The 17246-nt window shown below is 41.8% G+C and overlaps 1 protein-coding gene across 1 annotated transcript in view; it reads right to left on the bottom strand.

The window, feature by feature from the left end:
- Positions 1-17246, bottom strand: part of PLEKHA8 (pleckstrin homology domain containing A8) — a 32304-nt gene that overhangs the window by 12456 nt on the left and 2602 nt on the right. The window contains exons 2-7 of the mRNA XM_074838222.1: positions 8490-8606; positions 7657-7812; positions 5607-5731; positions 4033-4191; positions 3062-3102; positions 2374-2531 (exon numbers count right to left, since the gene is read on the bottom strand). Coding sequence (XP_074694323.1) covers positions 2374-2531; positions 3062-3102; positions 4033-4191; positions 5607-5731; positions 7657-7812; positions 8490-8606 — 756 coding nt within the window. The remainder of the gene's footprint in view (positions 1-2373; positions 2532-3061; positions 3103-4032; positions 4192-5606; positions 5732-7656; positions 7813-8489; positions 8607-17246) is intronic.

The following is a 17246-nucleotide window of genomic DNA, read 5'->3' as shown; positions in this document are numbered from 1 at the left end:
CAGTCCCCTCCCCATTTCTTTTAATCAGACAGACCAAGCACCAGGCTCCAACGCAGGTGAGCCCACACATCCTCAGCAAGGACAGCCTTATGAGAGAAAAGCACTGAAGAAGCAACTGGGTGCAGCAGGGACCAGACTCACCTCCTTGAAAGCAAGATTATTTCTCACATGGCTGTAACTTTCCCAGCACTGATAAGGTGGCACAGTGCATTTTCAAAAGCAAAAGAATAATAGTGACTTGTTTGCTCCTTCTGGTAAATAATTAAACTGGCTGCTTAGATTGATACTGCTATGATATCAAAGACTGCTATGTTCTCCCTGAGTTGTATGAATATCTTCAAAGATTCACAGAACAACCACCAGTTGCCTCTTTCCCACTATGATCTATTTTATTTCTTCTTTGGTGTCAAGTGCATCTGTTTCATATAAACAGACCATTACATGAGCACCGCTGAAGGAAGACAAAGTCTTAGACACCCAAAGAAAGGTCACATCCTATGCATGGCAAGACCTTCTGACCTCATGGACAACTGCAGGGAACAAGACAAAAACCAAAAATGATATATTGCAGCACCTGCAGTGTACAAGGCATGGCTACAGCACATCTTGCTGCCACATTGTCAGACTAGCATCCAAGCTTTCCCAGGGAACCTGTCTCTCCAGGAAAGGAATGCTTTCAAATGCCAGTGAGGATTTACAGACCTGGAGTGGAACTGAGCTTCTGGCTGAAGGGAATCAAGCTGCAAGGAACTCTCTTCCTCCAAGCGAAGTCTGAAAAAAAACTTGCAGCTTTCCCTATTACTTGCAGAACCACTGAATAAGCCTGGTGCTGGGTGAAAAAATAACCACTTGCACCTGATAACAGCAATGAGAGTTCAGCTGTTCTTCTCAAGGCAGAAAAAAATGGCCTCAGATATCACTGACTGTGCCTTATTCACAAGCAAAGTGACTCTACCAAGGAACTAGAGTTTGAGGGATGTCACCGATCTGTCCTTCACCAAGACACATGGGCTGGTGAATAGAGAAACAGCCCAAGTCTGCAGTGACTCCACAGGAGGGCTATGCAAAAAGCCTGGAGTCATCTGGAATTTCAAACTCTCAACACTGTAAGCCCTAAATGACAAACAGAAATTACTTACAGGACTTAAGTGCTTGAGTGTTTTTAAAAACTGACTGCTCTTAATAAAGGGGAAAGGGAGGAAGAGTATCTGAGACAGGGCAGAGCTCTTAGGCTCACACGGAGCACCCAAATACAGCCATCAGTGAGACAGAGCCACAGGCTGGCTGGCTCAGCCCATCCCATATGGATGGCACTGCACATCCTACTCCACCTCATGCTTCCAGCAAAGCTCTGCAGCTCAAATGTGTGTACCCGAGAAGGGGTAGGCTCTTCTCTTTTTGGCACAGGAACAACCTCAGTAGCTAAATGATACCAACAACCTGACTGGAATTAGTTTGATCTCCTTGCTTTAGCACTCTATTCTTGAGGTATTATGCTAAATTGTGACACATGCATGTTATTCTGCAGGGTCTTACCACACTACACAACACCAGTTACAGAAATGGCAAAAACTCCAAAGAGAACCTATGTAAGAGCAAAATCACCATGTTCATTAACTTGGGCTTAAAAACCAGCTGATTCACTGACTGCATATGTATGTTCTGGAATAATGGCCAGGCAGAGAAAGTTACTGTTCAACAGGATGAGCTGAAATCATACGTTACTTGTATAGACTTAACCCAAACTAAGTTCAGCAGCCCTTAACAATATAGCTATGTTGGATGGAATTTTATACTGAATTAGTTCAACAGTTTTTTACTGAAGTCACGCACAAATCCAAGTTTTGCGATACAGCTAAGGTGATGGAAGAAGTAAGGTGCTTTCTAGTACACTCTTAGTTGCAGAAAAACGGTTAATTTTCCATAAAGATTTGTCAGAGCAATCAAGAGCGACTACAAGGTCAACCCCTCCAAGACAGACACACAAAGCTTCGATGTCCCCCTTCTGATACTGAAGCCCTACATACTAGCAGAGGTGCTGGCATTCCCAGTGGAGGGCTTCTGGGAAAAGTGCAAGCACAGTCCAAGCTCTGCCAGGCTGTATTGTTACAAACATCAATCAGCATCTAGAGGAGCCTCTGCTTGTCCAAAAAAAAATTTTTAATTTCCTTCCCCAGTCAGCTCCAAGTTAGCTATCAACAAGGGCAGGAGCTATACTGAGAAGATTTGCAAAGGGTAGATCTCAGACTAAAATACACTGACATTCCCCCTCCTGGGACGCAAGGTATCAGCAGTCTCACAGGCAGCCTACACTTCCCTCCATTTACACTTACAGAATAATGATCCTGGATAAAAGACATTGCATATATTTACCTGTCAGATCCTCTGCTATGTGATCTTCAACAGAAACATCACTGCTCCCCTCATTTGTTTCCAGGTTTAAACATTCCAGACTTTTAATAAGTGTTTGCTCTTGATGGTTAAATTCTGCTTCTACAGAGCCATTTTCACAGGGGTTCAATTCCATCTGCCTGAAAAAAGGGAAAGAATAATGGTTGATGTATAAAACATTGCTTGGTAAGCTTCTTCCTGTGAAAACACACAAATAACAATAAGAGAAGTTGACAGAAATTATAAGCTGTCACAGGCTGCTCTGAGCATTTATAATGACCTTTATTAAAAAAAGACATAATCAAAAAAATACAACTGATTACAAAAAAGAAAATCACAGGCAGGTGTTGTAACTGAAAGAATATCCCTTCATTAGTACTTTAAAATATATACCCTTGCCACCTACTCCACAAATCATAGCCTGCTCTCCATCAATGATTTTATGAGCTTATGGAGTGGAACCTAAGATGCTGGAAAAGAGCAGTGAAGTGGGAGAGAGCTGGCTGGTGACTGACCAGTAAGTCATCAAGTAGTCGGCTGAGAAAAACAAAAGGGAAAGGGATGATAAAGAAGAGACAGCTCCTTTTTGTTGTGTTGCAAAAATATTGAAAGAACAGACACTACCAAAAACAGATTGAGAAGAGATTGACAGTAAAGACTTTTATTGTACCTTTCCGTTGAGGTGTGACTGGACAAGACAGAGTGCTTTATCTGTAAGATAAATGGGGAGGAAGAATATTCTTTAAAGCAAGAAGACTGTATCATGCTTCTCAAACTTCACATTTCATTAAACACAAGTTGGAGTTACCAAAAAAGCTGAAAAGCTAAGCATACGCTCACTAATTCTCTGACCTGGAGGCAGTATACAGACAAATGTGAAACAGGTGCTACATTATTACACCATTAAAATGAAAAAAAAACCAAAACAAAAACCACAATGCAAAAACCAGGAGACTTCTTTCAGAAGCTAGCTAGCCAGTGCCAAGTGAGACACCATACAGCATGTGGAAAAGAAACAAGGCAATGAGTTTTCTTGGCAATGATGTTTTCTTTAGTAAAGAAAAAAATTATGAAAAAACAGAAGAAACGTGAGACCAGATACCAGGTACTGTGAGGTAATCTCACCTCCCACATGCAGTGATGCATCTACCTTTCTACATACACCTTAATTTGCTGTTTGTCAGAGAAGCTCCAGTTTTGCCTATGTAGTTGTGGATCCAGGATTCAAGAAAATGCCCTTGTCATTGAAAAGATAAGCTCATCAGCTCCTGTTGGCGTATTACCACAAATCCGATGCTGTAGTAGCTTAGAAGAGTAATAACTGCTGTGAGCTCCCATAACAGACCAACTTGCCATACAGACATGGTATTTTGAAACTCCACTGTCTGTAGCTGGAGCAGGCCCTGAAAGTTAATGCTCAATAACTTTCACCTATCATTAAAAGTTACGAGATTGGTCACTGCTTATTAAAAAATGGCCCTACCTCACTTGTAAACCACAAGAAATAGCAGAGTATGTCCAGTGGAGGACTACTAGCTATGATATGGGTAAAAATGCATTCCCTACTTCCACAAATGCTACTTTACAAAGGGCACCTTAGCATCCGTGCCAAGACTGAGAGAAGAGGATACTGGCCATTACCTTGTTCGTTCTGAGAACTGCTAAATGTGGGGATCCAGGCGGGGTCTGATGCAATAACTCAGAAGTGAAGGCAGTATTTGCAATCTGCATACATTCTTCAAGAGTCTTCAGGAAGGTGTCACAGGTTGATTTTAACAGAGCTCCCATATCAATCTCACTCTGTGGGAAAAAACCAATTGGAAGAAAAGGATTCCAATGGATCTTACAGAAGATCAATTTGGAGCAACTAATGTCTACAAAGTCCACAACTGCATGATTTCTGTTTAACATGAATTAAAATGCAATGTGTCAGCTGGTCAGAGAACTGGCATCACATATTACTGGGGCTATGCCCCCTCATAACATTACCACTCTTGTCAGCCTCTCACTACAACCAGCTCAGTATGCTTGCATTTTAAAAGCAATGTTTAGTTACTTATCTCTGGTGTTAAAAGTGTATTAAATACTAAGCCTTGATGTATTCAACAACGACATTCCAGAAGACACCACTGACTGGAGAAATGAAAAGTAAATAAATTAAATAAATACAGAATGATCTGAAGATAATAATTTAAAAGAATCCCATGTACAAAAAATTGAAAAACAGGCAGAATGAAGTATCACATTGCCATAACACTCTTCATCTCTGCAAAATGCAGTTATTGATGCTGAAATGCTTTTAGCAATAAATCTTTCCAGTTAAATACCAGTAAGATCAGGGGAAGCAAGTTTTTCCTGAGAAGTGTGAGCTGGATAAACACCACATTACTTGTTTGTTGTAACACCCGTGAGCTGTAAGTTCTAACAATGCCTTTTATCATTTATACACTACATCATGCTTCTGCACTGTCTGTTAATTTACCATAAACAGTTTATCAGGTATCTTTACAGAGATGGTTTCATACAAATGATTAACCTTCAGCTGTTCTGTCTGCATGTCCTGCACCTGAGGACCCACCTCTCCCATGGAAGGCGTCCTGGAACTCCACACCAGCTTCTCTAGCAAGTGATGTGCACCCCTCTTCACACGTTTCTCTCTCAAAGCAAGGGGCAGATCACTGTCATTAGGAGACCCCTCTTAAACAAGGCTTCTTTGGTCAGGAAGATTTGCAAGGTTTGAAACTTTAACTTAAGTGAGGTTAATCAGGCAGTTCTTTCTAGTGTGATCTGTATTGTCTCTTGACCTTTTAAGGGTTTTGGTTGAGAAAAGAAGTATTTTGCTGAGCAGAATATGAATGACTCAGGGGAATACAAACCTGCGCTTCTTGCAAGTTACCTTTTTACAAAAAAATCTTTTACTTTTTTGATCCATTATATACACATGATCACCTACAAAGATGTTATTAACTAGACCACAGATATCATATCTCATCTCACTACTTGCTACTCCAACAGAGGGAAATTGATTTGCAATAATACAGTATTACTCCATTTAAACAAGAACTGTTGCATGAGTACATTATTTCCCACAGGTTCTCTGCAGAAAGAGGGTGAAATATTAAGTAACTGTGAGCGAATACTACATTGGATAACCAGAAGAGTTCGCAATGCTGAAGACTTTACAGATGTGGTCTACACCAAAAATAGAGCTGTACCTCTGGTTCTGATACACCAGAAATGCTGGCTTCCTTTGTTTTGTGCACTTGCTGAACAAGGAGGTTACAGTAGAGTCTAAGTTCAGACATTTTGGTCTTCAAGGCTTCTGTGTTTTCAGTGAACTCTAAAAGTGAAACAAAAGAAGAGTTAAATTTATTGTATCCATCTTGCAGCATACAATTTTGGAAAGTTGCTGAAATAGTATTACCCAATCTAATTCAACCAATACTTCCTGATTTCAAAACATTTTCTATCAACTAAAAAAGATGAGCTGGATTGGCCATAAATTATGCTCCTGACAGATACAATACTGTTTCATTATTTGCCATCATAGACAGAAACAGTATGTTCCCAGACTTAGGACACAGAAAAAGCAAGTACACAACACTTGACCTTAATGGGCTTTTTAAATAGGACAAAACCCCTACATATCATATTTTTTGTTTTCACTAAGTAATGTAAGGTGCAAACAATTACACTGTGAATTCAAAGATCAGGGTTCTGGGTAGAAAACGCTGGATGGAAAAGACACATCCTGTCCAACACAAAGGGATTAATTTAATATATATCCTTGAATCACAGAATGGTTGAGGTTAGAAGGGACCTCTGGAGACCAGCTAGTCCTACTCCCCAGTTCAAAGCAGGGTCAGCCAGAGCACATTGCTGGGGCCACGTCTGGTCAGGTTTTGAACATTGCTAATGATGAAGACTCCACCCCTCTCTGCGCAACCTGTTTCAGTGCTTCCTCAGCCTCACAATATACATGTTTTTGCTTATGTTTCAATGGAGTTGCTTATATTTAAACTTATGCCCATTTCCTCTTGTCCATTCACTGAGAAGAGTCTGGCTTCATTTTTTTAATGCTCTCCCATCAGATATTTCCTTTAATCATCTTAACAGTCCTTTGCTGGCCTCACTCCAGCATGTCCCTATGTTTCTTGTACTGGAGAGTGCAGAACTGAGCAGACTAATCCAGATATGACTAACAGTCAATATGAGATTTTTCAGAAGTAATTTTTTGACATTAGAGTCCCAAAATTACAAAATAAATTGCCTGTTAATAACATGGTTTAGTTCTGAAAATACATCAGTAGCTTTTCATCCTGTGCTACTGTATGTCAGTTTATAGATAGAACTTTGTTCTGCTTCTCGGCACTGTGCATCAGAACCTAACTTTGTGTAGGACCCTACAGTAGCATCTTCTGCTTAGTTCTGACTCAGTTTGAACTGGTAGATGCAATGCCTCGTGAAGATGCACATAAGGCTAAGAAGTGATTCGTCACCTCAGGGCAAGGAAATGCCTGCCCTGCCTGCATTTCTTGGTATCACTGACATATTAACAATAATTTTCTGTTTTTCCATCTTCTGCATAGTCATGTGCTGAGGTTACACAAAGTTACATGACTCATGAATAACACTATATTTGTAAGCAAAAGGGGTTTTCAATGGGGTGGAAGTGAGATTGTTGGTGAAAGCAAAGAGGTAAGTGAATTAATTTTCACAGCTTGACCATGATTAGATTTCAGTTTCTGAAATGCACTATGATTTAAAATCAATTGCAAACCTTTATTTTAATTGCCAAGGGATTCTTGGAGTGCACAAGACAGCCCAGTTAGAACAAGGAAGGAAAGGGTCTGAGGAACTCCAAAGCTCAAGAGCCACTGGTACGAGAGGCTGGGTCTCATACTAAGATGGTTGCACAAGATGGGGCCTTACTGTCATGCACAGTCTGCAACCCAGTGACTCACAGCCAGGAGCTACTTGCTCCTTTTAGTAACAGAACCCATCAGCATACAGTTTTCAAATGATTTATACATCGTATATTTTAAGGAAAAGCCAAAGTTTTCAAATCCCTGCACTGAGAGTTAACATCTGAGATTCTATCTGGAGTTCCCACATGGCTTGGCTTTTAGCAGCACCAAAGACCTGAAGCACAGGTTGGACACAGAGTTCAGGTATGGACTTTGTCATCTTTGTGTGTACATCTACTAGGGTAAGGATGGGGAAATAAAAAGCAAATAGTAAGTGCCAGCAAAAGGGTGTTCTTGCCTTTTTCCTTCTGTGTCCTGCTGTCAGTCAGACAGGCTTTGGCAGTTCCTAGTGCAACAAGCCACTTTTGCCTTTCAACTGCGTTTCTTGCCTTCAGATAGAAGTACTGTTCCCCTGGGATGATCAGGTCCATTCGTGTGTTATCTGCAGGATGAACTGGAAGCAACATAGGTTTCAGACCAGTCCCTCAGCCCTTCCCAGCCCAACTGAATATCCCAACAGGTATGTTAGGTGGCAGGTCAAAGAGTAAAGAAAGAGGATGAATCTACAGCTCCAGACTTCCCCTGTTGCCATTTTATGACTTATCTTCGGAGTTAGGGAATAGACAGGACACACACGTGTACAGCTGTGGGACAAAAGGCTATGAAAGGCAGTTTTGTGACCAGTACAGCATCATCCAGGAGTCTTTATGGAAAGGGCATCCTCTTCTGGCAAGCCTCTCTTTCAGGTTTCCAGCCCATAACTGAACCTCAAAGATGTGGCAAGCAATCCGAGTGAACAGGCCTAGTACTGAAGCTTATTATTCATATTTATAGCTTTAGCTTTGTGCTTATGAAGAGTCACTTGAAGCTGTGGGATGTTCTACCATGGGCATGAAAAACAGTGACCTACCTGCCTGTAGAATACCCATTATATTAGAGGCTTGCACCTCTCTTAACATTTTCAAAATACTATAGAATAAAAAATGGCATATAGATCAAGTTACTGAGTTACTGCAAATACATACCAAAGAAATCAAGCCCCCATATAGCTCTTGTGACCTGAAATCTCATCTTGAATGCAACATTATTGGACAAACTTCCTGCAGCTGAGTGTTACTGTATCTTAGTTACCTTGAATTTCACACACTGCCATTTGGATGCTTCCCTTACAACCCTTCCAGGCATCTTCCTGAGAGTCGTAATAGGACAGTATGCCACCACAGAGAAGAAACCATCGAGGCTGCCAGCCTGAAAAACAAAACTGCATTTCTCAGTTACTTCTCTCCCTGCAATTCCACCATCTCTCTCATTCAGGACTCAGTGAAAATAAGGCCCCAAAGATTCTCAATTCCCCCAGGAAAATTAAACCCTTTGAAATAGTAAGATTTGTGGACAGATCTGGATGTTGTACACCACAACCCCTGCTTGCTGGCTGCTACATGTCCTTTCTGCAGGCAGCTGGACCAGGCAGTATGTTCCCGAGATGCCATATGCCATTTTCAGTAGTTTTGCTAACACAGCATCACTGACTCACTCTCTCTTCCAAAACTACCTTTTCAGTCCACCACCCCCCAGTTTCTTCCATCACTCCTCAACCCACCTCTTCACTCTTTCTAAAAGCCACCCCTGCTGTCTTGCCTTACATGTCTTCCTCCCTTGTGGGAAGGGCTAGCCAAACTGTCTTGAAAAGCAATGGGCAAGACACTTCTAAAAATCAAGGGAAGGAGGGGACAGAGGCGGATGTGTTGATTCCTGAACACTATTATTTCTCAACGAAGCAGTTCTCAGTAGCTCTTGAAATTCTTATGCTGCCCACATAAAAAGTAATCCTGAATTAATGACTTTCACTTCTGGATACCTTCCCAGGAATAACCAAAACACTAGGCTAGACCAAAACCAATAGTTCCAGGTACCACTTTGGCCCACCCTGCTGCCCAGCTTCAGAAGTAAATTACCCTTTTTGTTTTCCTCTTTTGGAAGTACTAGAGCAGTATGAAAAGATATAAACAAACAAGACATGACAACTGTCATTTATGTCTAATTAAAAACTACAAGCCCATTAACTTAAGAAGAAATGAGGCAGCAACGTCACTAGAGAAAAGCAGCTTTCATTACTGAGCTGCAACAAATCTCGCAGGCCAGGACCAAGGGAGCGAGATACCAAAGCTCCCACACCGCGCCAGGAAACCATCTCTGGGAAAAACACTTTGGCAAGACCACGTGGGCCACGTGGCTCGTACGCATTTTTGCAGAGGGGCCTCGCTTCTACTGTCCCCTGCACCAGGGCTCTGCCAACCAACATGGCGCTGCAGGAGCCCAGGGTCTGATTCCTTAGGCTACAGCGGAAGCCAAGCCCACCTCAGTTTAAAGTAAGAAAGCTCTAAAGCTAATACTAGGAGTATGGTTTGGGGTTTTTTGTTTGGTTGGTTTTTTTAAACAAGCAATACCAGGGCATCTCGGCCAATCTGGTCTATAGATTGCTGAACCTTGGGGGTGGCTGGAATACAAATTAAACATAAATCCTTTTCCACACACTTGCAGAGCTCTTCCATTATTTCTTAGGAAGAATATAAAAACATTATAAACACCAGAGTATTCTCAATACTTCTTTATTTTCTATGAAGGGGAAAACAAAATCATAAGAATGAGAATAAAAAAACCAGCAAGACTGATTTTTATTTGTCTTGCCACAAAAATAAAGAAACTATACTAAAAGTCACTATTGATATGGAGAAACTCACAAAAAAAGGAGGTGATTGTTCAGCAGAGAGAAGCAGTTAATTGCTTCAGACATTCAATGGCACAGAACCAATCCCCTAAATAATGCACAGCGCCACAGTCAATACAAGCCTCTAATTCAGTCTGGAGATCCTGCTGCTGCACATGAATTATTTCAGCCATGGTCCTACAGCTTACAATTGCAGCTGATGCTCAACCAAATTGCATCCCACCAATCAAAGGCTGTGCAATCAATTAGCCAACATACAAAGCACTCTGCCTCCATCACTTTGGAGACTGGTTAAAAATATGTTATGAGTCAATATATTTTGTTGAGGCTTTTGTTTGGTTGGGTTTTTTGGTTCTGGGTCTTTTTTTTTTTCTTGAGGGGGAAGCAGCAATTATCTGTCTCCCTTTGCAGAACCTAACTGTTCTTTATTAGATATGCACTAAAAAGACTATGATAGGCAATTTTTAATTAGGACAGCATATCTTTTCAGAACAGAATTGTTACACTAATAAAAATACACTTTTGTAAAAGGAAACCAATTTAAAAAAAAATAATTAAAAAAAAAAAATCACAGCAAGGTTCTGTCAGAAGATGCACTAACCACCTGGTACTCACTGACACTGAGTCAGCAGCCATGGGAGGGTTATCCTAAACAACCAGCTAAAAATAGCATGTGGCTGACAAATCATGGGCAGTGCAACAGGGATACAATCGTCAATTACAGAAGCTTTGCATTTGCAGACAAGCAAAGAGCAGAGGGAAAAAAACCCACCACAACAAAAACCAAAGCAGCAAAAAGACACTTAGGCACTTCCATGAACACAAGTCTTGGGTTTATTCAGTTTTATTTTCTCCTTATAAACTGTCCTAGGCATATTGCAATTTTTGGAACTGAGCATTCAGACTTCACCTGATATAGAAAGTTAAAGCTGAACCTTTTGAGGTCTTACTGGTGCCAGCACTAACACAACTTTGAAGAAGAATTTACTAAGCCCGTATTTACTGGTGGTGCACAGGCAGGACAAAATATAGCTCATACTTCCACAACTCATTTTAGAGGCACAGAGCCTTTAACGGTAAAAATTGACCTTGCTGGGGAAAGAGATAGATTTTAAAAAAAGACAATAAAATGCAAAGCACAATAAAAGTGAGTAGTAGCTTAAGGTCTCAGCCATAGAATAAAGTGAAGAGATTCCAGACAACTTCACAGACACTGGTTAATGTCCTAATACATACTGCACTCCTGTGTGGAACTTTAAATTAGTACCTGCAGTACCTGGATGATCTGATATTGTACAGAAACAGATACTTAAGCAGTCTGTGCCTGCTAAGGATTCAGTATTTCTCCAGAAGTTTCTACAGCCTGAAGGATCTGCCTACTTCCACCATTACACTTCAGGAAGTCTGGATACAGCTATCACTGAGCAAACTTGACAGTTCTTGATAACACAGTTGAAATTTGGACGTAATTCAAACTTTAATGTTACACAACTCAGACTCTAGACAGCATTTGTTCCAAAGTGCCAAGCCTGAAGAAAAGAAAAAAAAACATTTGAAGACATGTAGATCATGTCAGACATCCACAAAGCCAAACCATCTGGGAGAATTACATACTCAAGAAGTCAAACTGATGACCTGGAAAACAAGCTGCAATTAAGTTCCAGTTGCATTTCTAAAAGGCCAGACACCCATGGTTTTTATTATTGCTTGCCTTCCACTAGAATTATATAATACTTCATGCTTATTAATTTCTAGAGCTTCAACATAAGTCTTTATAAAAACATATGGAATAGATAGTCCTTGGACTTCTTTGACCGTAATTCAGATTTTAAGTGTAGATAGGAGATAATTCTGAAAACTCCATGTTATGGCAACATCTGCCTAACAGGAGGGGTTAAAGCCTTCATCACATCCCTACTGCTAATATCATGGGCAAGACCCAAGACTTAGTTGCAGGTGGCAGAGCAGGGGCAGATCCCCGCTTTTCTGTGCGGGGTCACAAGAGAGTCCCAGAGTGGTTGCTCTGATAGTCAGAGACATCTCACAGCAAGAATAAGCAATAACCACCTTTTCACCCCACCCTCAGCAAAGTAAGCTGTGTCATGTGTTCACCATACCACCACCTACAGCTTCATCTCCCAACACCTAAGGGCAGAAGAACCACAGCTTCTGTCCAGCACTGTGTCAATGACTGATAGCTGGATGACAGCTGCTGAAAACTCAGCTCAAATAGGATCAAGACAGTGCTGGTGTCTTGCAAAATGCAAGACAAAACCCAGTACATGTCCTTCCCCAGTTGCCAGTGCTGATATAAGTCTGTGAATGCCATCAGGTTCGCACCTTTGCTCAAACCCAGCCTGCTCCTGGTTGCTCACGTAGCAGCTGTTGGCCAGCAGATTGCACCTTCTCCTTGTGCAACTGTGACTGCAGAACACCTGCCTTCCAGTTATGAGGAAAGTCATATTTTCCAGTTAGAGGATGCATCTAACAGGCAAAACACAGGACCGAGTCAAGAGACCTTATTTCCAGCTTAGAAAGCAGACTGCTGAGATGCCATGGACTGTGCTGAAAAAACCCTGATTTCCGCACTGAGCTCCCTGCGTCTTCTCACCTACAGAACACAAACGTTTCATAATGGCCCAGAAGGACCACTGCATCTTAATGCACTAACATCCAACAGGCGAGGATTTCCCTGAGGAATTAAGGCTATGGAAATCTCCAAGTCACAAATGTATGAATTACTCGAGCATGTCCAAAGAAGGGCAACGAAGCTGGTGAGGGGTCTGGAGCACATGTCGTACGAGGAGCGGCTGAGGGAACTGGGGTTGTTTAGTCTGGAGAAGAAGAGGCTGAGGGGAGACCTCATCACCCTCTACAACTACCTGAAAGGAGGTTGCAGAGAGCTGGGGATGAGTCTCTTCAACCAAGTAACATGCGACAGAACAAGAGGTAATGGCCTCAAGTTGTGCCAGGGAAGGTTTAGACTAGATATTAGGAAGCATTTCTTTTCAGAACGGGTTGTTAGGCATTGGAATGGGCTGCCCAGGGAGGTGGTGGAGTCCCCATCCCTGGAGGTGTTTAAGAGTAGGGTCGACATAGTGCTTAGGGATATGGTGTAGTTGGGAACTGTCAGGTTAATGGTTGGACTAGGTGATCTTCAAGGTCTTTCCCAACCTAGATGATTCTGTGATTCTGTATGAGACGCTTGTTTTCAAGATCCCAGAGCCCTTGCAATCTTAACTACTGGGTACCCACACTAAATCGTACAATCCAGTTCTTAACAACTGATTATGTGACCAAGTTCAGTTCACACAGCTGCATGTTTCATGCTGTCAGTCACCACCAGGTTTCTAGTCAGGAAAAGCATTTAGCAAAAGAGTATCTTAACACAGACCAAACCTGAAACTTTCCCCCTTTTTTTCTCATACAAAGAACAGAAGTAATACAGTTAAAAGGGCTATCTTGACCTAATCAATTTGCACCCAAATCTGCTGCCTGCTTTTTCCATACAGCCTCCTAAGGCTACTCAGTATTTTGAGAAGGGCAATCCCAGGCACTGGAACACATTTTGCAGTCTTAATTCTGTAGCAAAACAAACTGACTGGGTAAAAATCCAGTCCATACCCCTGAGGGACTGCAGAAAGGCAGACGAGAGTGTCTGACAATTCATGCCTCTCCTCTGAGCTATTATTCTCCCACCTAGAGAGCAGCTTCTAGAAATGCCCATATTGCAATTTCCCTCTAATTATGTGCATATTAACAGCAGGAATCAATACCAAAAGCCCCTAGAGGTAATGAAGTTAACAAATCTAGCACTCCAACAATGGTCTCACTTTCTAAAGCACTCATTTGAGGGACACTAGAGGTTCAAGTGAAGCAAGCAACAGCTGGAACCGGCTTTAACACAGTGACCCCTCTCCCAGATGATTTTTCTGGCAGCGGTCCCATAAAATCCACCCTCATTTCAATCACAACTGTTAGGGCAGTGCTAGCAGTATTGAAAAAGCATCCTGCCATCACAGGGCAACTGGGTTGGTTTGCAAACGATTTTATGCCAGTAACCAGCCAAGGCACAGAGAACACAATGTACCAGCAGTCAGGCATTTTTGAAGGGGACACAGTGAAAGGATGAAGGGCAGAGAGGGGATCATGGCGAGTGATGGAGGCAAAAGTTCAATAATACAGGGCACTGCTCAGACACACTAATTCAAGTCATTCAAAGCTCCTGGGAGTTTCCCTCCTCTGTTTATACTTCCCAGCCCCAGCAAACAAGCAGCTCCTCTCTCTGACCCCTGGGGTGGTTATCAGGCCAGACTGAGCCAATGCAATGAATTTATGTAAACACACACAGATACCACATGGTAGTATCTCTTCACGTCATTCTGCCACACCTTTCACTTCTGTCCTACCCAGCCATTCCCTGTGATCACTTATTTATTTCAGTGAAGAAAGTCTGAATGCAGAGGCACTGGTACTGCAGCATACCTGGCAGGGAACGCTGTACCATGTAGGCTCTGCAGCATTGCTCTAACACCTACAGAAGAGAGAGGACACACCAATTTCATTCCTGCAGCCTCATCAAACTTTTCTGCTGCGAGCACATTACTCAGTTCCAAAGAGGTATGACAAAAGCAAGATTGCTGCATGAAGAAAAACAGGGGGAAGGGAAGAGAGTAGAAAGAAGGTCAAACCACACAAACGTAATTATGCAAAATCCAACAAGAATGAAGTAACTAGTCCCTGAAGCATCCTGGGTGAGAAGCCAGAAGTGGGTGAGACTCAGTCGTCCATCTAAACCAACACCTGGTCTCTGAGAGCAGCTACGGTCAGTAATACTGGGCAGACCATTGCTCTGAAGGCAACAGAAACAGCTGTCTAGGTCCACCTCTGCAAAAGCCAGACTTCTCATTTTACACAACCAGAACTTGGACTATACCCAGAGCCTAAAAAGAAGGGAAAAAATTATAAACAAAAGCTTTTTAGAACCAAATGTTTATACAAGTGTGAAGTTTTCAATTACTTCCTCCATCTCTGGAAACAGAGGACCTTATTTCCAGAGCTTGATATCAACTGGAAGTGTATGTGTCTCCCATCCTAGAAGGTCAGATTTCTTAAATTAAACTCCCAAAACAAAGACTCACTCTAAGCAGTATCATGTGCATCTGGAATCCAGCTATAGAAACTAATGCTCTCACATTTTCTTGAGCTCTCCCCCAAAGTTTGTTAAGGAATTCTGAATCATTAGATACAAGAGTAATTTAAAGTTTTATGTGAAGCTTGAAAATTACTGCTTGGTGCTGGCTCTTGGTATCTTGGGATAAATTGAAAAGAATTCAGAGCACAATAAAATGAGAGTGGATGATACATACAGGAAGATGGGGAAAGCAAACTACGGTATGTGGTATGATGCAGCATCACTAGTGATGACATGAATGAGAGGGTGTCATGCCTTGAGGAAGATGAATTAGGGTTAGAGTTACTCAGCACAATTAAGGAAGTGAATATTTAAATATCAGGAAAAGCGATCAAAGCCATTTCACGGAGCATATAACTGAATACAAGGCAAGTCAGTAGAGGCAGTCGGCATTTTTCCTTCTAATGATGAAGCTGCCTTTGATCCCCAAGCCAAGAGCTGATACATACTGCCTTATCCAGAGTCAGCAGCAATCCTGCCTGTGGCCAGTGATCCCAGATAAGGCATGCCTCACGCTGAAGATCTGAACTGAACTGAATTTCAGCAGAAAAAACAACTAGAAGTGCCAAGCGCTCACACACACACCACTGAAGGAAGGTATTCCCCAACTCCACACTCTGTTTTCCTGTGGGTAAGTGATAGCTTACTCATTCTAGAAACCCAGTGAGCAATCAAAGTCTCAGATTATTTTTACAAGGCAATCTCCAAAGACTAATGAAATTTCATAACCAGAAGGTATGCTTAACAAAGAGCATGAATTGCAGTTTGAGTTCAGTTGGAGAGTCCTATGGGAGACAGTTTCCAAAGAGAAAAGGGCAGCCTTCATGTGCAGTTCACATCTCCTTTCTGTATCCTGCAAGAAGCATCCCCCAGTTTGAGATCAGTCCTGCTACCACACTGCAGCCAGGATCTGGCTTTGATGCTGCCCACACCAGAATGCTTTACACTCAGACAAAACCACAGGCAGTGGCACAGCAGACCAAGGAGCTATAGGGAAGGTATAGGGTGATGCTTTTATCACCCTGACTACTTACTACAATAAGCAGTACTGAAAAAAGTGTTATAGTCCCTTTACCCATGCTATAAACCCATCCCTAGCCTACACAACCTTTACCAAGCAATGCTAACATTAGACAGAGATTGGCAAAGGATGAAATCTAGGAATTCTTTAAGATCAAATTACATGCTTTGACTGTAGGCTCAGCTGAGGCCAACTTGCACACCTGCATGATTTAAGACACCCAGCTCTGGGTTTTGAGGATTAATGATTTGAAGTTTGCAGAGGCATCATATATTTGCCCAAGTGAAAAAGTATTATCACACTTTATATATCAGTGAAAATTCTTCTTGCAAAGTTCCCCATTACCTTGAGGTTTAAACCAATTTAGTGGGAGAAGCATAGACTAGAGCAATCTCAGGACACGCTTATTGCAAACACAAGATTCCAAGTGGATTTTCATAGGCTAGATCTGTGTACATGCATATCTGATCCAAAGTTGCCACACTTCACTTGAACTTAAACAAAACTATCACATTGAGAAATCACTATCTGGTGGCCATTGCATTAGGGGAGAGAAAAACTCTAAAATCTCAGTTCTCTAAACTCAGAGATTTCAGAGGCAGCACTGGAACCCCTGCATATAGAAACCAGAGTGTCAGCGCAGGATTAATACCAGAGGAAAAACCCTATCTCCAAGCAGAAACCAAGTAACGCTAATTTATTTTATCCTAATCTATATAAAGCAAACAAGTGCATTTATTATAAAACAAGATAACTTGTTTGAGCAGTAAGGCAAGCTAATCTTTCAGTTGTTGGCAATCACGCTATGCTTTCTGACCTTTGCCTGCAGAAAGCCAAACTTGTTTCCTACTTCCGAAATGTTCTTGCTGCCAGTAACTATGTAATTTGCAACACAGATCTAGCTCCCTGTCCAAGGGCCAGAGGAAAACAGGTTGCTGTGGACTT

The sequence above is a fragment of the Strix aluco genome, chromosome 1, assembly GCF_031877795.1.
Source record: "Strix aluco isolate bStrAlu1 chromosome 1, bStrAlu1.hap1, whole genome shotgun sequence".
Lineage (NCBI taxonomy): Eukaryota > Metazoa > Chordata > Aves > Strigiformes > Strigidae > Strix > Strix aluco.
This window is presented reverse-complemented; position numbering and strand designations above follow the sequence as displayed.